Source organism: Podarcis pityusensis (assembly GCF_964106645.2).
Source record: "Podarcis pityusensis genome assembly, chromosome: 2".
Lineage (NCBI taxonomy): Eukaryota > Metazoa > Chordata > Lepidosauria > Squamata > Lacertidae > Podarcis > Podarcis pityusensis.
The window spans coordinates 86314238-86337586 of record NC_138029.1 but is presented as its reverse complement, the minus strand read 5'-3'; the positions used below and the strand labels follow the sequence as shown (position 1 = coordinate 86337586).

The 23349-nt window shown below is 40.9% G+C and overlaps 1 protein-coding gene across 2 annotated transcripts in view; it reads left to right on the top strand.

Annotated features, from left to right (window-relative positions):
* PODXL2 (podocalyxin like 2) overlaps window positions 1-23015 on the top strand; it is a 53423-nt gene extending 30408 nt beyond the window's left edge. For both annotated transcript variants that reach the window (XM_080996916.1, XM_080996917.1), the window contains exons 3-8: window positions 4367-5286; window positions 8582-8656; window positions 14682-14838; window positions 18336-18397; window positions 20195-20374; window positions 20564-23015. In XM_080996916.1, the coding sequence (XP_080853042.1) occupies window positions 4367-5286; window positions 8582-8656; window positions 14682-14838; window positions 18336-18397; window positions 20195-20374; window positions 20564-20773 (1604 nt within the window). In that variant the 3' untranslated portion in view covers window positions 20774-23015. The remainder of the gene's footprint in view (window positions 1-4366; window positions 5287-8581; window positions 8657-14681; window positions 14839-18335; window positions 18398-20194; window positions 20375-20563) is intronic.
* Window positions 23016-23349: the final 334 nt, after the last annotated feature.

Genomic DNA, 23349 nt, shown 5'->3' with positions numbered 1-23349 from the left:
GCAGCACTCTGCCTGGGAACTGCTGGTGTGTGTCCGTAGTTTCTTTTGTGCCCTGGGTTTAAATGGACAATGGTATTTTAAATAGATCATTCTTATGCTGGGTTTTTTCTCCCTATGGCAGCATGGTCCAATTTAAAGGTTAAAGTTCATTGATGACCAAAAATTGCAGTTGCTGATGGGACACTTGTTTCATTACATAGATGCTTCTTCCAGAGGTCCTGCTAAATGAGAGAGGGGTAATCTCACTCATTGCTATTACAGATCCTATAACACAAGATTAGAGTGTGAGCACTAGCTTTCTGGCCAAATTCCAACTTTGATAATTGCTTTCTGTTTCCTCAATATCATCCACTCATCTGTCTTCAAGGCCTCTTTACACGTGGCATTTTTCCTACATAGGAATCTGTGAAGAATGGAACACAAACTGTTGTTTGCGTTAATAATTGTGAAGTACAGCACAAGCAGCATTATTCTATGAGCAGATGTGCCAAGAATTAAGCACACCTTTCTGGATTGTGTGCTTACCACAAAACGAATATTTCTGATGTACTTTACAGGTGTCAGTATACATTCTCCCCCCACACCATCACCACACGGAGATAGTTTGTGTGTCAGCAGTGTCATGTATGAAATGGATCTCATTCCTCCTCCATTTGTGTAGTATAAATGGCATTGGTACTTATTTGATTCTATAATCAGATAAGTGTTAAGAAGTAGGCATACTGACTTTAGAATTGTTTTATGAAGTTGATGGACCATTTCGGAAGCGGATCGTAATAGAAATGAATGTTCTCTTGATGGAAAAGCAAGAGAAACCTTTTTTTTTTTTTTTATAAGATGGCTTCTACTTAGCAGTAATTCAATTGCTAGTTAATATAATTTCCCTCTGTTTAATCAGATAAATCTGTTACAGCCAGATTGCATCTCTTAAAAGTAAGACAGTGGGCCCTCCCTTTTCCAAGTATGGCTTTGTTGTTGTTGTTGTTTGTTTGTTTGTTTGTTTGTTTTAAACTTACCCACAGATATACATCGGTGGTTAGGAAAAAATAATTATTAGATTAGCACTACCATGTGGGCAGTCTTTGTGTCGACTGCAGACAAAATAGGTGGAGCTTGAACATAGGAGAACTGCTGCATCAGACCAAAGTTTCTCTAAGTTAAGTATTCTTTTCCCACAGTGTCAAACTAGGTACTTCTGGAAAGCCCAGAAGCAGAACATTAAGGCACCAACCCACTCCTGTTGTTGCTCACCATCAGTATGCCTCTGAACCTAAAGATTGCAATAGTCATTGTGACTCATAGCCGTGAATAGCCTATCCTCCATGACTTTGTCTAATCCCTTTTTAAAGCCATCTAAGCTAGGACTATCATTATGTGTTTGCGCAGTGACTTCCATAAATTAATTATGCACTGTGTGGAAAAAAAGTGCTTCCTTTGTCCTAATTCTCATGCTGGGCAAGGAGATTACCAGCATGAATCACTTCTACACTTCAATTTATGATCAATTGTTTGCATTTTTACCAGATTCTGAACACCTTTTAGCTCCTGTGTGGAACAGACTTTACACTGAAGTGTTTCTTGGTGGGTTCCAGGTGGCTGCTTGGTTGCCATAATATATGTATGGCTGGCTTTTCCCTTTTTAAAGAAATAAACTCTTGGCTTTAGTGGTATTAGATTGGGACACTGTTTTGTGCCTCTTATATTTAAACTATTAAGGAAGATTAGAAAGCAAGAAATGGCTGGTCGTACCTTGTGAATTTTCCTCTTATGATCTACTTGATCTAATAACTGGTAGCCTGTTTTGCCCTTTATGCATTTGTTTTAGTATCTCCATTCACTCAAAGATAAAATGTATTATGAGTTGCAAAAAGGAACACAAGCAAAATCATCTCCTTGCACCTACCCTTTAAATCATTGTCTTTGCATTACCTTAGGCAGGGCTTTCCTTCCCACTGGGGACAGGTTATGTTTTGGTTTTTTTCCAGCAAGCTATCCAATGTCCATCTTGAGGACCTTAAAACAGAGTACATCATTTCCTTAGGGAGAGCATATAATGTTCAGTTCATGATCTGTGGCTCAGACTTAGGATAGTTACTTCATGAATCGCATCTGTGCTCTGGCCAGCACCGTTTGGATTAAGATTTTCATCTGAAGTTAGTAGGCCATCTGAATGAAGACTGGCAGGGGCAGCCTTGGCTAAAGCAGCAGGCTTGTGTGTGTGCCCGCCAGCTCAGAGGACTAAACTAACATGCTGGGCCTGTGAGCTGTGTAGCTCATTGAGGGGAAAAAGGAAGTATGGCGTGTGAACAGCACTGAAGTGAAGACAGTAGCTTGCACTAAACGAGATGTTGAAACACCCCAAAGGTAGGTTGTGTTTACGTGACACATTTTGATTCTGGTGCAAATGGAGCTGCTTTTAAGGCAAAATATGATACTAAAGCTGGTTTAGAGTTTGCAAATAGAACAGCAGAGATACAGCATATTAACATAGTCTAGAGAGATCAAATGACCACAAATAGGAGCCAACAGAATAGAAACCATTCTCTTCTAAGGTATCTAAAGCTGCATTCACAATAAACACAAGTCAGCAGCATTTGTATTAATTATGATGTTGTTACAGAGTGCATGTCTTTTTATCCAGGGAGGTGGTATTCACTGCCACACAACAACACCCCAGAATTCTAGACTTTGCCTTATGGGATATGAATTGGACATCATGGCAGCAGTCTAGCAACATGTGCAATTAAGCCCAGGTCAGATACTTAGTGATAGTGCTGATCAGCTGTTGTTGGGGAAACTAAATCAAGCCCCCTGCTGCCCTTTGAGCAGCTGTTTGGCTGCACCACTTCTTCTTTTTTCTTATTCACTTGGGCTATGTGCATTCAACTTGATTGGGGGAGAAACCCTACCTCCTAAAATTCCATAAAATTGGAATGTGGAAAGTAGTGCTGAGGGGAGAGAGTGAGTGAGTGTGTGTAAGAGAGAGAGAGAGAGAGAGAGAGAGAGAGAGAGAGAGAGAGAGATGCTGTGGGATTCGCCATGGTGTCAGAGTTCCTTCGCCATGAGTATGTAGTGCCATTTGAGATTCTCTGTATCTTCTGTGTGAACTTATAGTATATCAATATTGGCTGTGCATCAGGGATTAGATACGCTGATTAAATGCAACCCACCCCCTTACTCATCACCCTTTCACAATGGACGTGCTTCTTCTATGTGTGCAATTGGGGGAAGGAGCCAATGTGGGCACTGCAAGGGGTTGCCTGGCTGGAGCTAGTCATGGGTGACAAGGCTTCGGATGGATGCTGGGGTGAAAAGCTTCTTCTTTTGCCCACTGGTTGACAGGAACTTTACTCTTTGCAAAACTTGGTGGTCATGTAGTGAGGTTTTCACCCTCATCGTAGAGCTATGTAAGTTGAGTATAAGCTTTTGCCATAACTGTATTTGTTGGAAAGGGAGGTGAATTGGGCAGGATCTGTAGTCAAATGGAGGAACCACATAGGGGATCTTAGGTGAGGTTGCTCTAAAGACTAAGCTCAAGCTCATGGGACTGAGTGAGGGTTATCATTAGGCACACAGGTTGTGGGCAGGGGCCTGTGCCAGGGTGGGTCCCTGATGCCTATATAACTCTCTTCTGATTCCCCCAGCCTCTGGGCTGGGGAGGGATTCATCATCCAGCAGTTGGGCTGTCCAAAAACTGGATTCTTGACCTAAGCTATACCACCTGGATTATTACCATAATCAATAAAAGTTGTGTCCAGTGAGCATTTAAACTGACTATGGAATATTTATTTCACTGTAGGGTGAAGGTGAGTAATAAATAAATAAAACAAAATAATCAATGTCTATATTTAGATACTCAGCCTGGTGAGCATGAATGATTGGCAATGAATCATTTTTAAGGGTTTATGACCAATGTACATTGTGCTTCATAAATGGAGTTTTTTTTTCATACTCTGGAGAGTGTTTTGAACAAAGAAGAAAAATGTCAAGGGGAAAAGAATGAATGTTTCTAATGCGGGTGAATGAAATTTGCATGTACCATCTACATGGGAATGTAAGATTTTAAGCATTGTGTAGCTCTGCTGGGAAAATGGGTTTTGACGAACAATTTGAAGTAAAGTGAGAGGATAAAGCTGCCTGGGGAAGTTCAGCTTGAAGGAGCTGAGAGAGAAAATTGGTGAAGTCTTTTGAGACAGAAGGAAAATTTCAGGTGAATAAGGATGGTAGATCAACTAGAATAATTGGTTGCTAACTAGACATTTATGCAGTGTCATATAAGGTAGAAGAAGATTTCAGGAGTGTGTTTCCTATTTCTCGGTCTTCCTGGATTGTTTGTTCATGAAACCTCTTCTCCTCCTCACTTTAGATTACAGTTTTCCACTAGCCTCCCAGAAGGCCCTGCCTAAACGAAATGGGACACAAGCTAAAAATCCTTGGGAAACATCCACTCTCCATCAGCCATCTGATTCCCTTGAACCTGACTCTGAAGCTCCTTCCACCAGTGTCCTTGAGGAAGAGGAAGGATTACTTCCTATAAACCAGTCAAAGGGACCTGCTCAGAGCAGCCAAACACCAGACGCTTTTCCTGAAGCACCTAGCCAGGACTCATTGTTCTCAATTCTTTTCTCCACAACGACCAGCAGAATGGGTCCAATGACTGAAACAGCTTCAGACAAGCAAGAGGAAGAATCTGCTCCTGAACATGTTTCCTCAGGCTTTGATCTAGGGAGCAGTATGGGACCCAGCCTCTTGCCTCTGTCCTCCATTTTGTCAGCCACTCCGAAAGGACCCCAGCTTGTCTCAGAGGTCCCTGTCGAGGTTTCTTCAGAAGGTACAGTAAGAGGAGGGGTGGGACTCAGAGAACCCATAGCAACAATAGGTACAGTGGGAGCCGATGTAAAAGAAGTGGAAACCACAAGAGGGGAGAGGCAAAAGCCCATAGCAGGAGCTGAAATGGGACAAAGAGATTCCATAGAAGGGACAGTGGCCCCAGAAATGGCTACAGCGGAGAAGACGGGAGATGATTTTCTAAGAGCAGGATCGCATGGGGACAGCACTCTTGTTGCTGAGACGTTTTCTAGGTCTTCTAGCAGCCCATCAAACCCCAGCTCTTCAGTGGGTTTTTGGGACTGGACTGATAACCCAGCTCCTACTTCCACTCCCAATCAGAATAGAACAAAGCTGCCAGTCGCAGCAACTACTGCAGCAGAACGGAGCTTTGCACTGCAAACTGAAGATGTCCACACGGCTGTGCTGTCCACAGGAGTGCCTTGGAGTTTGACACAGGTAATATTCCTCTGTGTGTGTGTCTGTGTTCATGTTGAATATTTCAGTTATAATCCAGTGTTTCAAAGGCAAGGGCAAACAACTTGCATACAATTACTTAAATTTCCTTCATGCTAGTACGAGTGTGAAATGGCCTTTAAATTTTTAAGCAGCAACATAAAAGACATGAATCTGAAATGCTGTAGAAGTATAGCCGTGTTGAGGTTTAGGAGTAACAGCTCTCGAGTCCAGGTTTTATAGTCCAGGAATTTTCATTTCCTGAATTGTAGAAGACATCCCCTCTTCCTCATTGATTCCTTCCAACTGGATCTTTTTCAGATTTCTTCTATAAAGCATACACTCCTGTTTCATCCAATATCTAGTAAATGGTACTTGTGTATTAAAGGCTCCTCATTTAAACAAGAGGGAATGTTTTTCTATTCCATTGAGCTGTGGGAAATGAACCTTGATTTGCTGCATTTTAATACATTTTAAATCATCGAAACAAATTCTATGCGGTTATTGTCAACGTATTTTATTCCATAGTTAAAGGTTAAAAAAATAGTGCTGACAAACAGCTGTATTTCAACCTTGAAGTTAGTTTCAGGGGAATTAATTCTGGTGAACACACAGTATTATTATTTTAATACAGAAACTAATATTCTAATCTGCAAAATGAGAAAGTCAATTGGTACTAAAAGGTAGACAATAAGAAGATGCCATGAATATGAGTCACTTGTGGTGCATTGCGTGGAAGAAGTTTTCCCTACTGGAGCAATGTGGCCTTCAAGTGCATAGTTGTGCATAAGAACAATTAGTGCTCTATGATGGGTCTTTGAGGACCCCATAGTGAGAATGCATTCATTCAAATGGGCCACTCCTGTGATCAGGCAAGGCATCCTAGCATTTAGTTCCATCTGGAAAATAGCAGAGTAGATTTGTCTCTGTCAAAAAAGAAAAGGAGGTGGTGGTGGAATGCCACCCTGGCAATTAGCACAAACTGCCTCATCATCTTATTGTGTTCGGTAGAGCCAACCAAGGATAGGTTGCACTACAGAAATAAGTGATACTCCTTCCCAAAGGGGTAGTTCCAGTCTTTCAGTTAAAGTGTATGTTCATGACAAGAAAGGAACAGAGGACGCTTTCTGCTTTTGGAGACCATGAAGAATTGTGTCATTTTCCCTGTTAACAAATAAGCATTTATTTTAAATATTTGTAAACTGCCCTTCACTTTAAAAAAACTCCTAGGTGCTCATAGCCACAGAAGCAGTAATTGCAACCATAGGATAAAAACAGCAGAAAAATTAAAAGCATTTCATACAATACAGCTAAAAACCAGCAGCATCAATAAAAAAAAAAAAATTCCCACAGTGTTAAAAGATGCTGGATAACGTTCTGGAAAGCGGGACAAATAAAATAATTTTCACTCACACTCAGTGCTGGTAGGACATGAGGTTTGGCCCCAGGGAGTTTCCCTAGGAAGGGAATTTTTAAAATATGCATTTTGACTGAGAAGTCCCTCTTCCTGGTCATCACAACCTTAACGTTACAAGGCAGGGGGACCTGAAGAAGGTCTCTGATGATGAGTGTAACATTCAGGCAGGCTTGTGTGGAGAAGGTGGTTCTTTAGACATTTCTTTTTAATGCATGCTGCTGAACGTGGGAAAGAATAGACCTTAACTCACTTCTTTACACAGAATTTAGGCCAAGATTTGGGGAAACAAGATTACTTTCCTATATGCCAGCAAACGCTTGTCAAATATATTATTGCATGCTACCCCAATCTCTGAGTGGTGAGAGATTCCAGAGGTGCCTGCACTTTACCTAATGTTTGGTTTCCTTAGAATGAAGTGGAGGCTGTGGTGTCTTTAGGATATATGTCTTTATTTATACATATATACAATCTGAGCATAGGATGAAGGGTCTCACAGTATTAACACCCCAACAGATCTTGCTTCTCCATTAAGTTTTCAGACAAGCTCCCAGGTCACAGATCCAACACAGAGCAGATGTGTGTTTGTCTCCAGTATCAGCCAATCCCTCATACCAGCCAGGTGAGGGGAGCAGAAGAAATGCCTAACCCCTCCTGGACAGCACCATCTTGCAACCTAGCTCATTCTTTGAGATCCTGAAGAGATCACTTAAATAGTCAGCTAATACCATTATATTTCAAACTAGTAGCCTCTTCTACTAGATTAGGGAGAACTTTGACATGAAACCTGTGGGCTGCTCACTGATTTGTCATGGGGAGTGATTCCAAAATTTGGCTACAACACTCAGATAAACATGCCGGTACTTGAAAGAAGTGGGTAAGCTTGACTGAAGCATGTGTGGGAAGGGCAAAAAGGAAGGGACAACCATGATTTGATCCATAATCTGTACTAGTGTCTTCAGAAATGAAGGCAAGGGGGAGTGCAGCTTATTTGGCAGCCCACTGGAGCCACACCTGCCCCTGTTCAAACATACAGTGGTACCTCGGGTTACATACGCTTCAGGTTACAGACTCCGCTAACCCACAAATACCTCGGGTTAAGAACTTTGCATCAGGATGAGAACAGAAATAGTGCTCCGGCGGCACGGCGGCAGCAGGAGGCCCCATTAGCTAAAGTGGTACTTCAGGTTAAGAACAGTTTCAGGTTAAGAACGGACCTCCAGAACGAATTAAGTACTTAACCCGAGGTACCACTGTACATCTATCTTCACTCTTAAGCTGTGTACACACAACATTTTATTCTAGAAACAATGGAGAATAAGCAGTTGTTTTTCCCCACATAGTCCACACCAAATCTACATCTGTTGACCTCCCCCTCCCCGCCCCGCAGCACTTCTTGAGAAACTGGTTTCATTCTGAAAACAAAATTTCATTGCAGAATGATTCAGCATTACCCTGCAGAGTGTGTCCATTTGAAAATAGATGTAAGCAAGGAGTGTGTGTGTGTGTATCAACACCTGCCCAATGATGTTTTGAGTGGCCGTTTACCAAGGTCCCAATAACTTCTTCATTCACCTGGGACATGTGCTGGGAGGAAAAGGCATGGAAAGTTTTCAAACAAGTATCAATATAGATTGAAAGCAGCATTGTGAGAATGAGCATGAAATATTCTGGATTGAGGAAAGCTACATTTGTGTGCTATAAATGGGTTAGTGGTTACATAGCCTTAGACTCCTCATGGTTTCAGCATGAGACCTTGGAATTATGCTGCCAGTTGGAGAAGTGGTCTAGAAGCACAAGGCAGTTTCATATGTTCACAGGTTTATACTACTTCCCAAATAATTTCCTGCTAAATTCATGGAGTTCTCTGTGTGTGTTTTTCAGGTGACCTGCAAGGACTGGAGCAACCTGGCAGGCAAAAATTACATAATCTTGAACATGTCTGACAACATTGACTGCGTGAGTGGCTTGTTTTTTTATTAACATTATTTACTACATTTCTGTCCTCTTTTCTTTAAAGCTAAATCCAGATGGCCAGCATTCAATGCACTGTGAACAAGTACTAGAATAATAAGTTATTGATACTAGCAACTCCACATGAATTTTTACATGGAAGGAAGTCCCATTAACTTAGTAGGGTTTTGTTGCCAAATAAATGTGCATAGGATTGCAGCCATAGTCATCTGTATCTTATTGGAGTAGCATGGGATCCAGCCTTGAGGAAGTGGCAAATACACGCCTCTGGGAATACAGTGGTACCTCGCAAGACGAAAAACTCGCAAGACGAAAGAGTTTTTCGTTTCTTGAGTTGCTTCGCAAGACGAATTTCCCTATGGGCTTGCTTCGCAAGACGAAAACGTCTTGCAAGTTTGTTTCCTTTTGGATTTTCAATGCATTCCTATGGGAAACCATGCTTCGCAAGACAAAAAATTCGCAAGACGAAGAAACTCGCAGAATGAATTAATTTCGTCTTGCGAGGCACCACTGTACATGGATCAGGCTTTTTGAAATTTTGATGTTGATTAGGTCTCTGAAACAGAGACGTGGATCTTGGCTTTCTCACATCTCATACGTGACACATAACTGAGACTTGAGAGGGAGCACTCATGTATTTTTGAAGTTCTGTGAGAAGCAACCCTGCAACTTGTCTTTCTAGGTAATTACAATGATGTCACATCTGGGAGTATAAAATAATACCCTGATGCTGCCAGAGGAGATATTTGATAGGCGTGACCAGATAACTAATTTAGGCTAATATGCAGTAAGATTCTGTTTTTGTCAAGCAAAGCAAACATTTATTCCAGTAAACATAATGTGTAGAATAGTTGATATACCAACTCCAAACCACAGGACTCCAAACTTTAAGGTGCTTATGTACCTGCAAATAACAGTTGCTGCAGATTATTCCCATCTTTACAATATATGTACAATTAGTTGCAGATCTGGCTGCATGCAGTGCTGATTGGCTTACAGTTGTAGTCCCTTCTGACCCCTCCCTGGAGCAGTTAAAAACCTACATTGTGCTTTTCTTTCTTTTTTAAAAAGGTGCTTCTTGAAAATTCACACAATTATCTGTTCATCTGGCACTTTTTTTAAAAGCACAATCCATTTGAGAACATTGTTAAATAGCTCCCAGGAGGAAGGGCTACAGCTGTTAGCCAATAAATGCTGCGTAAATGAACTCTGCTGCAAACCCCACAGAACTGGTTTACCTTATGCTTTGACCAGGAGGGGAGAAAGTCTGTCTTTCATCAGTGCTGTCAGTATACTTCCAGGGCACAGCAACTTCAGTTTATTATGTCTGTCTCTATGTGCCCATAGAATGAATTTCTGTCTTCGCCTTTAGTCTTCTTATACAACAGCAGAATATTAAGAAGAGGAATAAGCCCATCTGTGAATCCAAGCAACCTATCTTGTATTTCCTGTGCACAATGGCATGCAACATACAAAAGCATATTCTTGTTTTAATGCAAACACAAACAAGACATAATTCATCTTCATGTGTTTTCACACACATACACATGAAAACATTTGACCAGTCCTGGCTGGACGGTTGGACTTAACCATTATTATACAGTAGCTCCCAAGGATCTGGATCGGGGTAACCAGTGCTTTTTTAAGTTATTTAAAAATGAGGTGATTGTACTTCTATACTGATAAAAGTGTTGTGGGTGCCAGCACAAAATGGCTGCCATGGTCAAACAAAAAAAGAAGTGCTGGTGCTCTGGGGGTAGCCAATGTGGTGCCTTCCTTATGTTGTTTGATTCCAACCCTCATCAGCATGGCCAATGAGAGGAGTCGTGGTCCAGTATTAAAAAGAAGGCACCACACTGGCCACCCTAAGCCAGATGAACCAATAATATATGGCCCTTGCTCCAGTCTCCATCTGTACCTAGACATGTTTGGTTATCTTAATGCCTTGGCATAGGTGGACCAGAAGGCAAGACTCTGACTAAGTGGTGGTGGGTAAGCATAACTGGTGAGTGAATGAACTCGACTGCTGGCTGATTGAGCTGGCATAGCAAGTTAAACTTACTTTGCTTATTTATTTACATTTATGGTTTTTTATTCTGCACCTTCATTACCACAGTAGCTCACAAATACTAAAAATAAAATAAAATGCAATATTCATAATATGAAAACATACAAAATAAAAACAGCAAAGGACATATCAGTTAAGAATTCAGTTCAGATAAAACCATTTGAAATTTCAGGTTTTAATGATTCTTAAAAGCCTTGGGAAACAAATATGTTTGTGCCCAAAAGGTGTCATATAGGTGACAGACAAGCCTTGGGAAGGGTATTCTAATGGTGAGGAGTCACCAACTTCCACACCTCAGATGGTGACAGCACCTGGAGCAAGGCTTTGGATGACAATCTTAAAAGACTTGACAGAACTGCTAGATTGGTGAGCAGTTAGCTAGGTGGGCTACAAGCTTATTCAGCTAGTGAAGTTTTTTATTAATAATGGTGGATCGCCTCCTGTATGGAAACCAGCAATTTATGTGTTTGGGCTTACACGTAGGCAGAAGCCACTGGAATTACATTACTAAAATAACACAACAGTAACACTAATAACAAAATAATAATAATAATAATAATAATAATAATTTTTTAAAAAAAAAAATAGCAAGCAGACATTTTTTTCCTGAACCATCCAGAAGGAGAAAAAATATGGTTATTATTCTTTTCTATTATTTTAAAGTTGTTTCTCCTATTTGGGGCTGGTTATGTAGATACCTAGTATTTGAAGTTTACATAAATTTAAACTATTAAACCACAAAGGAGATGTTAACTTAGAGCTCTATTTTTGCAGAGTTTTAGTTAGAGAAAATAAATAGTGATCAGCTGTTGATTCAGAAAAAATAGGAAACTTCTGCAGGCATTTCTGATAATTTTAAATTCACATGATGGAAGGATAACCAGGTATCTGTAGTGAGAGACAGAGAGAAAATGTGCATTTACTTGGCTGGTTGTAATAACTGGCTCATTAAACTTATTAAGACTTAGCTAATTTTGTTCTAATAGTTATAGAAAGAAACCTGGCTTATTTTTCTCTGGTAGTTACAGAAAAATCAGATAATGTTCTTTTTTACACATTCACACTTCTGCGCCAAAGGGTTAAGGTATTCCTTTATTGTTGCTTCTGTCATCAATGATGCTAGAAATAAAAGCAAACAATTCCCAGTGTGAGTAGTTCAGAGTTCCAGCCTGCTGCCACTAAATCTTCTTTAAGTGCCTCTTTTGCTTCCCTGTTATCTTGTTTACTATCTAGTGTCTGTTAACCAGACACATTCCTCTAATCCATTACTCTTCCATCAATCCCGTAAAGCTGCAGTTAATTGATGATCTAAAGTCTCTTTCTTGTTAAAGATCTCCATTCATAAGAATGTGTGATGGAGCTGTTTATGAGAAACCTCTCTCTTTTTATAGTAGCGGTGAGGAAGTCCTTTAAAAAATTGTGAAAATGAGAAGGTCAAAACTGTATTTCATAATTTTAAAAATAGAACACCCCTTATCTAACCCACTCTAGAGCAGAAATTTATTTCAATTTTATTGTGGACATGCTTTATTTTCCCTGGCAATCTACTATTACTGTGTTTAAGGGCCTTAGAAATCTGCATGTCATATTTAGCAGCCTGCCACAGAATTGAGTCATATATACAGAACTCTGACTATATTCAGGTTTTTTTTAAAGTAGGGAAGTTCTTGTTCTCATGGTTGTGAAGAATAGCTTGAATAGATTGGTGCGGGTCCTGTTTAAACTGCCTTTTCTGCCAAGGTTGTGGCTGCCGCCGATTTTGAGCTGCTTGATAGAAATGAAATATCTTATTTCTCAGTTATCATATCTCAATCCTAATAGAAAACTCAGTTCATAGAGTGCATATATACACACAGGAGAGAGGTAGCAGCAGGTTTTGGAGAAGCCCAAGGTTTGCAAAAGTGGAGAAAAAGTAGAAGTTGGCCCCCCTTCCCAAAACTGCCCAAGGAGAACTGAATATGCTAAACAGAATTTGTTTGACTGCTGGAGGGGAGGGGAAAAAGGAAAACCAGGGGGTGAGGTGGAAAGACATGGAATAACCTGAAAGGAGTCATGGCTTGCTGGCTAAAACAGAATAAACTTCAAATCAAGATGGTGTCTAAAAGATGGAGCATTTGTATCTTTTCAGTACATGTCATATGGAGCCAGTGGCAATAGAAATTTCATTTTAAAGATCACCGAATCCGATCAAACAATTGTTCAGTTACTTTCTAAGTACATTATGCTGTCTGAATATAACTGCTCTTAGCACCATCCTCATGCTGTCTGATATATTCCTCTTCTCCCAAGTCTTTGGCTAATTAAACAACCCAAGGCCTTTTAAACTTTTTCTGTGGGGGTTACTGTTTTTGTTTATTGCTGTGTTATATATTTTTGTGTTTCGCCCTGTGATCTTTGGGTGAAGGGTTGCATAAAAATGTAAATTATTATTATTATTATTATTATTATTATTATTATTATTATTCGACATGTATAAAAGCACTGGTTCTTTCCCCTCGTTTCTTTTTGTGCAACTCATGTGAATGGAAAGACTATTTTCCTGTATGCAAATTTTCTTGACTCATGCTAAAGAACTTTGCATGGTTAATCTGAACTCTGGTCTGTTGGGTGGCTGCTTGGAGAGGCATCATTTAATGCTATGGTTATAGTTGTGTGGCCCCAAGCTTGTTGCCCCTGAGGGGCCTCAACACCTATGTCCTCTCTCCATTCCCCTTTTGACAGGTTATTTGCCTGGCCGTGGCAAGATACGTTTTCCTCAGCTGGCGTCCATAACCTTCGCCTTGTGAGGTGCGGTGCTGATGGGTCTTTGTGACTCAGGCCTGACTCCTTCTTGTCTTTCCCAATTAGGCCTATGCCTGCCCTGAGCGCTTGAGGTTGCCATAGCAACCAGCACTGCTAGCTCGTATTAATAATCTGGGTGGCCTTTAGGTTGGCACAGCAACTGAACAAGAATAGAAAGGGAGAAGTGGGAGAGGTGCTGCCAAGCGATGTGCATCATGTCAGTAGAAAAGGACCATTCCTATTTGACCTACAATCTGAGCTGAATGATGAGGCCCCTGGACTTTTATAAACACTTTTATTATTCTTTGTATCTTTCCGTTCCTCCAAGGAGCTCGGTGGGAGATGTACATGGGATCCAAGTGATTTCTGACCCCTGCTTGTTTACCTCAAAGCATCAGGCACCTCTGGATTCTTATACATTTACTGTGATGCTATTTCTTTCCTTATAGTGGATGCTGAGTTTTTAAGATTTTGTGTGTTTTTTTAAAAAGAAAAAGAAAAAGAGGAAAGTTGGTGGTTTTCTATTTGATTTTCCTTCTCCCCAACATTTCAGGTGACAATGTTCCATTTTGATATAAAACCCATTTCTGCAACTGGAAAACTAAAATTATAAGTAAGTAAGTAAGTAAGAGTTTAAATTTTCCAATTACAGAAATGGGTTTTATATCAAAATGGAATATTGCCACCTGAAATGTAACTTCAAGGTGGTTCACGAGATAAATTCTCTTCATACAGGAAGCCAAGATTATGCAACCAGATAGTATGAAATGAATTAAATGAATTTTTGGTGAAATTAGGACTATGAAACTGGGTTGCAAGTAAATCTGCATTTTGAAAATGGCAGCAACCAAGATGGACATACCACGCGAGGGCATTATTAGGGAGCACAAGAGGAAAATATTTGAACAGTAGGTGTTTGCAGGAAGAAAACGGGGATTGTAGTAAAGGAGTGGTTTGGTCTGCAAAGTGTCATTGCTGTTATCCGATATCCTCCATAGGCTTGGCCTTGAGACTGACCTAGGCCTCATTTCCTGAAAGCCTGCACCCAAACCCACAGGCTTTTCCCCCTGCTGACAGGTTTGGTAGGGTGGGAGGAGTTTCTGCATTCAATGGGATGCATCGGCTTCTGTTTAAGAGACTGACAAATGTTCTTTTTTGCAGGAGGACTTCCGTGTGGAGAGGGGCCTTCAGTTGCTGGCACTGGTGGATGATGCTTTCTCCAGGTATGAAAATGGATTGCAGGGCCAATGGTTGATCTCCTTAAGCAAACCCAATGAGAATGACAAACATCTGCTAATGACCTTGGCTGGAGAACATGGTAAGTTGTTATGGAAGGGCAAAAGAGCTGAAGAATGTCTCACTGTACTTTTGATGGCTCCAATCTTTGTGTGCTATTTCTCAATCTTCCTCCATGTTTGCTTCTTATTTCCTTCCCTAGGGTGACCTGTGAAGTTCTATTCACAGATAACACTTTTGTCTTTCCATCCAAGTTTCTGAACTCTACTCGATGCATTTAAAATAGCTACCACTTCTTTAGAGAGAAAATTATTATGCTGATAATGATTATTTATTCAGTTTTTATACCACCTTTCCTCCAAAGGAGCCCAGAGGAGCAAATTCGTCAGTACTAAAATATTACAATAAAAATTATAAAAACAGTTAAAAACAACCTTTTAAAAACAGTTTTAAAATTCTTAAAGCAATCACCTTGGCTCAGTCGGTAGAGCATGAGACTGAAGGTCGTTGGTTTGAGCCCCATGTTGGGCAAAGATTCCTGCATTGCAGGAAGTTGGACTAGATGACCCTCATGCTCCCTCCAGCTCTACAATTCTATGACCTACTCTCACAACTAACAGTTTATGGGTGGCTAGCCAAAAACAGATTCTAGAATGTGATAGCTAACACGCTTCCCTTAGTTATATGGTGCTGTGGTTGCCAGAAGTTTCTTATTTTAAGAAAAACCCAGTTGCAAAGACATATTGATAGGCTCACGCCTAGTAGGCATCCAAGCAGGGAGAAGATAGCTAGCTCTCAAAGCAGTGACAATTGGGTATGCAAGTTTGGAACACGTTATGGTTAATATATGAGTGGCACCACAAGCAGTGTCCCATGTCACTTTTTCTCTATAATCTCCCCCATAACATTTTAGTAGGGCAAAACAGTGGAACATGATTTCAGTGTTTCCCCACTGAAACGCAGCTGCAACTACACTGGTACCTCGGGTTAAGTACTTAATTCGTTCCGGAGGTCCGTACTTAACCTGAAACTGTTCTTAACCTGAAGCACCACTTTAGCTAATGGGGCCTCCTGCTCCTGCTGCACCGCCGGAACACAATTTCTGTTCTCATCCTGAAGCAAAGTTCTTAACCTGAAGCACTATTTCTGGGTTAGCGGAGTCTGTAACCTGAAGCGTATGTAACCCGAGGTACCACTGTATCTGTGTGCATGTATGTATAATTCTTAATGCTTTATTATTTCAAATTTGCAATGGGCAACATTTCAATAAAACTGGCACCATTACTGCCACACCAAATGCAATGTCTTGGTTCAGTGGAACTGTCACAGTGGTGGGTCTCTGTGAAACCATTTAAGTGAGCAGAGGAAGAGCTTCTCTGCCTTGCTACCCCCACCAAGTTGATTACTTCCAAGGCTACTCAACTTAGAATATTTCAGTCACTCTGTGGCTACCTTTCTTGAGATTTGTACAGAGAGAGACCAAGCAGCCACCAGTGCTGCTACTCAATCTGAGGATCCTTGTATAGTGTCTCGATGTCTCTTGGCCTGGGGCTTCTCAGTCCACTTTGGTCTCTATGGAAACAACACACAGTAATGTGCTTCCTTTGCTGCCATAAGCCTAGGATGCTCTAGGACATAGGGTGTTTATTTTGTTTTATTCATTAGAACATTTCATCCATTTTGAGACAGCATACAACAAATACTAAAGACATAACATCTACATGAAAATAAAAACATAAAAAGGAAAATGCAGCAGGTGATCTGTGTATGATATATAACAATATGTAGTAATATTGAAACACACTAGCCTTGGGCTGCCAAGACAGTCCCTGCATCCCTGCCTTGAGGCAGTTCAGGGAAAAGAGAAGTGTTGTTTAGATCCCCATTAATTTTTGTCTATAACTGGGCAATCTTCTTCCTGGAAACATGCGTGGCTTTCCTTATGCTGCTGAAAGTGGCAAAAAACTTTGATAGAAAACTGTTGCAGTATCTCTAGAATTCTAAAATACCATATTTTTCGCCCTATAGGACGCACTTTTTCCCCTCCAAAAATGAAGGGGAAATGTGTGTGCGTCCTATGGGGCGAATGCAGGCTTTCGCTGAAGCCTGGAGAGCGAGAGGGGTCGGTGCGCACCGACCCATCTCGCTCTCCAGGCTTCGCGCAGCTCTCTGCAAGCCGTGGGAGCCCACGCCGGGCTCCCACGGCTTGCGGAGAGTTGCCTGTATGCTGAAGCCTGGGCGCGCTGAGCTCAGCGCGCCCAGACGTTGCGCAACTCTCCGCAAAACAGCTTGCGGAGAGTTGCCTGTTCTGGGGGCTGGGGTCGGGGGAAGCTCGGGCTTGCCCCGCCCCAGCCCCGCGCCTGGGGGGGAAATATTTTTTTTCCCTTTATTTCCCCCCCCCCCCAAAAAAAACTAGGTGCGCCTTATGGGATGGTGCGTCCTATAGGGCGAAAAATACAGTAATTATCTCAGGGCAGCTTGGAATAGTCTCATCTGTTTGCCTAAGATTTCTTGTCTTTCTTTCTTTCTTTCTTATTTTAAAATTTTTTTATTTAAACAAACAAAAGGGGGAAGCAACTTTTAAACAATTGTACATCATGTGGTATTTTACATTTCATTTTTTAATACAAATCACTAAGATTTGAGTCTAGACATTTACCAATGGTAAAAAGGATCGTAAAAGTATATCACAGTCATCGTTAAATAAAATACCTCATTAAATGATGACTTTCTGCACAATTGATACGAAGCCATTTGTTTTCCCAATCATATACAGTTGGTATTGAATTTTCAATGGAATGTAAATTAATCATTCGGCAAGGGCATTTCTCTGTAATCAAAAGGGCTTGCCACTGTAGTAATCACTGGTGATTTTGGCAGCTCCCTGAACTGGGACTATGTGTCAAATTATAGACCTTAGCAATATTGTGAACTAAAGTAATCTCCTCCACAAATTGACAATCAGTTGGTATAAAAGAGGCAGAAAAAGAGATGAAGTTCAACACACTTCTTCTTGTCCACATTCTCCTTGGCTTATACCCAACTGACTGGGAAAATAACCATGTTTGACAAGAAAGCCATGTAAGAGCTGACAAATGGTTTTCTAGACATTTCACTGTGTGGTCACTACTACAGATATTGCCAGTCTGGGAAGAAAGCAAAGCTGATAAGCCATCCATCATTTTCACTGGAATACCCTCCCACATTTCTGAGAATCATAAGCTATGGTTGAGGTACTGTCAGATTTGGCAGTGGAACAATCAGTGGGGAAAGAGTGGATTCAGCAGATCAGATTTGAAGTGGAAGCACTGATTTGCGGAGGGAGGCATTTTATATTTCCAGCTTTCTGGATTCCTTTATTCCTCTCCTTCATCTGTCTCTGCTTACACACATTGTAGCTGATACTCTTGAGTTCTGAAATTGATCTAGTGCTCTGAAAGGTGTATCCTGTATTATTACATACTCAGGAAATTATTCTTTAATACAGGTATTCTTCTTCTCCAGAAATGCAAGTGTGTTAAAGAAGAGCACATTGAACTAATGTTTCTATTCCCCGCCCCCATGTGTTTCATCCTCTAGGAGTTGTCCCAACAAATGATGTTCTCCTGGCACTAGGTGACATGCGGAGGAGCTTAGCTGAGGTAAGACCTTGTTCAGTCACACAGCAGACAATGCAGTTAAATTGCCCACCTTGAAAATTAGCCCCATGCTCTAGCCTAGCTGGGCTCTGAGCCCGGAATAGGCATAGCGATAGCTCAGCATTCAGTGCAGAAATCCCTTCTTTCCTGTCTGGTAACTGCTGAGTCATCAAATGCCAATTTCTGTTAGCTATGACTGATTCTGTGGATTGTCAGTTTACACTGTGCACTTTTTAAAAAGTTACCATTATAGTCTTTTGAGATCCTGCTTGTCCTTGCTGAAGAGCATAGAGAAATGCAGAAATGATTTTCTGCATCTGTCACACCAGAAATCACTTGGAGCTTTCTGAAGGTGTTGCCTGTGGGTTCTTTTGAAGGCATAGTGAACCTATAAATCTTTTCTATTCACTGTGCACGGGGATTCATAGTTTTCTTATTCGCAGCAGCTCAACTTTCACATTTGATCTCTGAAATGCCTTTGTTGTCTAGGAAGCTTATCTCATTCTCTGTTCAAATGAAAATATGACCTTACATTGTCCTTGGGCATGCTTTGTACCCAATGTGCCATGTTACATGGACAATGTGAAGCTCTATAGAACTTTAATCAAGGTCACAAGAACTTAGAAATTGGCTGAGGGCCTTTCTGCATGATCACATCAGCCAATGTGTAATATTCTCCCAAGTGACTTCTTATTGATATCGAAGTGATATCCTATATATTTTGTGTGAAATAACCTCACTGTATTTGGATAGTTGTGTTGCTGTTTGCATCTTTACAAAAAAAAAATCTTGTTAGTAGATAAACATAGCTTTAAAAGAACTGAAGGAAGAACAAACAAAAATATCCCTAAAAGAAATGACTCATAAAATGCTTTAGACATTGAGAAGAGGTTTGCTCCCACTTGCAACAAATTTAATCACAAACACTATCAGTTGATGTCTGTAACTTTCCACCCAATAATCACAGTAACAATGGACTTGCTGCCTGGAGGAATTCATTTCCCCCAGTATTGTGCTCTGATTGTTCAGAAAATGTGACATACTACTTCTGCACTGTATAAGGCAGAGACTAGTGGAATGATATCTGTGGGCTGGAAATTACCTACAGAGTTCACGGAACTCACTACAGGAGAGATCCACATGTGCCTGCCTACAATGTAGGAATGCATAAGCAGGAGACTCAAAAAAAGAATGGCTCCCCTTTGATCAGTTTCTTTGAACACCAAAACCCTTCAGCAAGAAGCCTTATTGCTTGATTCCACGGCGGCCAATTCTGATGGCTCATTAGAAAGGCTCTTCTTTGGGAGCAAAATTGGAGGGTAGAGGCTAAAAGGAGCCCCCAGTGGATGATCTGTCTCACAGACCTGAGCCTCAGAACCTGTTTTTAGAAATCAAAAGAAGAACTGCCTCTTCCTTCTTTGCCAACATAATATGCACCCCATCTTCTGTTACCGACTCCTGATTCCCCACAATCTAGCAGAATTTCCTCCTACAACACACTGCCTCCATCTCCAAACACATATGCCCTCCGTTCATTGTCCCCATCCAGGGCTACGCTGTGCTAGAGCTCAGGCCAAGAGTCTTATTTTCAGTAACCAAAGATTTGAGTTTATTGTGGTATGCAGTATTCACAATCCATTTTGACTTAGTCATCTTTGGGGATAAAATATCACATCTTACTGCAGTGATTCACTTAAAACATTAGTCTAAAGATTTCTAGAACAAGTTGCCTCTGAAGAAGGCAATTTATGCAACAAAGTCCTGAGAACAGATTGGAAATGCAACTATTTTTGTTTTTAGATTGGAATTCAGAACTACACAACTACTTCAAGTTGCCAGTCACGTCCCAGCCAGACCCATAGTGACTATGGAAAGCTTTTTGTGGTGCTGGTCATTATTGGCTCAATCTGTGTCATCATCATTATAACAGGACTGATTTACAACTGCTGGCAGAGGCGCTTGCCCAAAATGAAGAACATGGTGAGTCCCAGTGTGGCATCTGGCTTGAACTCTTATTCTTCGAAGGATGGAGAATGATTGTAGGAAGTGCTTCCTGATTTGCCTACTTTCCTTCCTAAATGTCAGGCTTTTGAATGAATGAATGAATAAATAAATAAATAAATAAATAAATGTTTTCTCTCGCATCTTGTTTGTCCCATTTCTTTTCAGTCACATGGGGAGGAGCTACGGTTTGTCGAGAACGGCTGCCATGACAATCCGACCTTGGATGTAGCCAGCGACAGCCAATCAGAAATGCAAGAAAAGAAGCCAAGTGTGAATGGTGGGGGAGCTGTTAATGGACCTGAGAGCTGGGATGTCCTCATTAACAAGCGGGCAGGCGAAGAGGGAGATGTGTTTGAGGAAGATACACACCTTTAAAAGAGGAGTCGGGTGTTTCTGATTGCACTCTTGTTTGACTTAAGGGCCATTTGGTGAGGGTGGCTCCTCAGGAACTTATTTTTTCAGGTTTGGAATGGATCTGCCCATCACGGTCCTGAGGCACCATCACAGTCCTGGAGTCAGAAGGGCCACCCTGAGCAGAGTGGGTGGGGGGTGGGGCGTGTTTGTGTGTTGCTGTCAGTAGCGCCAATGTTTAATCACTTTTAAATGCACTTGCTCTCGTTCTTTGGTAGGAGTGGAGGATGGCCAGGTTTGAAAAATAAATGGTATCAAGGCTTAGCATTGCCCCAGAGTGGTGTTTACTGAAGGATTCGTCACAGAGGCAGTAGGCCAGTTTCGCACAGGAAAAAGTAGGTTCACAACCTGTCTCAAAAGGTGCAGTGGCAGCAAGGAAAGGCGGCATATTTCTTGTCTAGGCTTGGGATATGATGCATTAAGACAGTCTTGCAATTCACCACTCACCTTGTTGCCCAGCATGAGAAACTTCTAGTGAATGACCAGCAGGATTTTCTACTCAAGCTGCAAAGTGGTTCATAACTGTTAAGTGCTGGGCTGACAGATGTATTGTGTGAGCTGGTAATTTTAAAAACTCTGTAAGGTTGCTATTTAGGCAGAACAAATCTGTTCTGCTCAGGTACCTGACAGAGCCCTAATTTTAGGTGCTAGCAGGATATTGCATTGCCCCTTCCCTTACTATGACATTTCGAAGTAACAGCACCTTTTGTGGATCCAAACCTAGTGGAAACTACAGAATTTGACCATGCCCTGAACTGATCTAGCTTGGTTGATCTGAATCCAGAAAAGTATTTTTCTAATACAGAATGAATTCCTGCTATCACCTTCACAAGTTTCCTGGACTGGCAATTAGAGATCAGGATTTTGGGGCGGCAGTGGGCAGGGAAGCCAGCTGGGAAGTCTCCTTCACTTTAGTTAATGCACTTACTATAACAGCTACGCGGATTGCTGCGCAAGTCTTGTTTGATTGACCTTGAATGAAACAGATGGAAAACTTAAGTGTCCTCTTCTGTACGAGTGGAGTAAATTTTGATTTCATCTACCCAGCTATATGTCAGGAATAGGTCAGTTTAAACAAATGAGGTTAGTACCTTAGTAGAGTAATACCTCTGGGATCAAAACTAGGCTCAAGGGCTGCCATATGAATGCTTTGTTAGCATGCCTTGGGCAAACTAGAATGCCCCAGGCTTCTTTGAGAAGCACTTGCATATGCAGAACCTCCCATCTTCAGTGCTGATGGCTGGTCTCAACATATTTTTGCTTCCTTTTCTCCAGAATGTTACTCCGTTACACACATCTCATGGCTTGTCTCACTTCAAAAGGAAAATGACTGACACAAAAACTTGTTATGATTGCCTGTCTGGCTCAACCAAGTTGCCATTAATAATACTTGCTCTTTAACAGAACCATCACACACAAAGATTCATGTATATTTAATGGAGATTGCCGATGAACTTGTAATGGAAATCTGTTAGCATCCAATCCGTAGCTCTCTCTGAGCACTGAAATCTGATCTCCCAAAGACATAAAGCAATCTTGTCAGCACAGTTTAATTTCACGTATAAATACTGCATAAATCTTACGTACAGTATTGCTAGGATTCTTTTTAAAAAATTGTTCAGATGTTAGGCAACAGTATTAGTTCCCTAGCCAAATTCCAACTAAAATATTCAATTTATGTGAATATCAGGACTGCATTTTCTCTCTAAAAGTTGATTCTTTTCCATGGTTTGGATTCTATGCAGTCATATTGCTGCACAGAGCTCATTCAGGATTTTAGAGATCTTTTACATCTTCCCCTATTTATTTATTTTACTCCATGCTTTCTTTTCCCCTTCATTAGAGGCTTCTTCCATCATTAGAGGCTTCTTCCATTTTGTCCTATCTTAGGGTTTATGAGAGCAGTTAGTCATTATCTTTTTTGCTGTAGTTTTTTACTTGTTTAAGATTTAACACACACATACACTATTTCCTCTCTACAATGAGTTAGGTTTGTACTCATCTTTGTTATATACATGGAGCCACACTGGCCTCTGGTGGTGGCTGAGAAAAATGCATTCAAGGAAAAATGGTTTTGTTCTTGCGCCACCTTCAAACACACAAAATACCATGATTTCAATACCTACTGTTAACTGGTTAGCATTTAAGATGGAACGGTTAGAAATTAAACTACAGGCCAACTCTACTCCAAAGTAGACAAAAGGAAGCCAGCAGAGCACTTTCCAATGACATCTAGAATTAAGCTTGTGGGAATAGTGATGATAGACCTTGAGTCTTTAATCACATGGATTTAAAAATTAGCATAGAGCTATAATCCTGTTGGCTTCACTACTCGTTGTATGAAAAAATAGAGGAAAGGGAGCAATCCTTAATTATTACTAGAGATACGTTTTACTGGACCAGCTTCTTTCGTTGGTGTGAGAAGTATGCAAGCTTTTGAATGACGGTAAAACTCTTTAAACAGTTAGAATGACCTCACAAAACTTTTTGAGTCACCTTCTGATTTAATGCAATGTCATGCTATCATAAAATAATTCTTT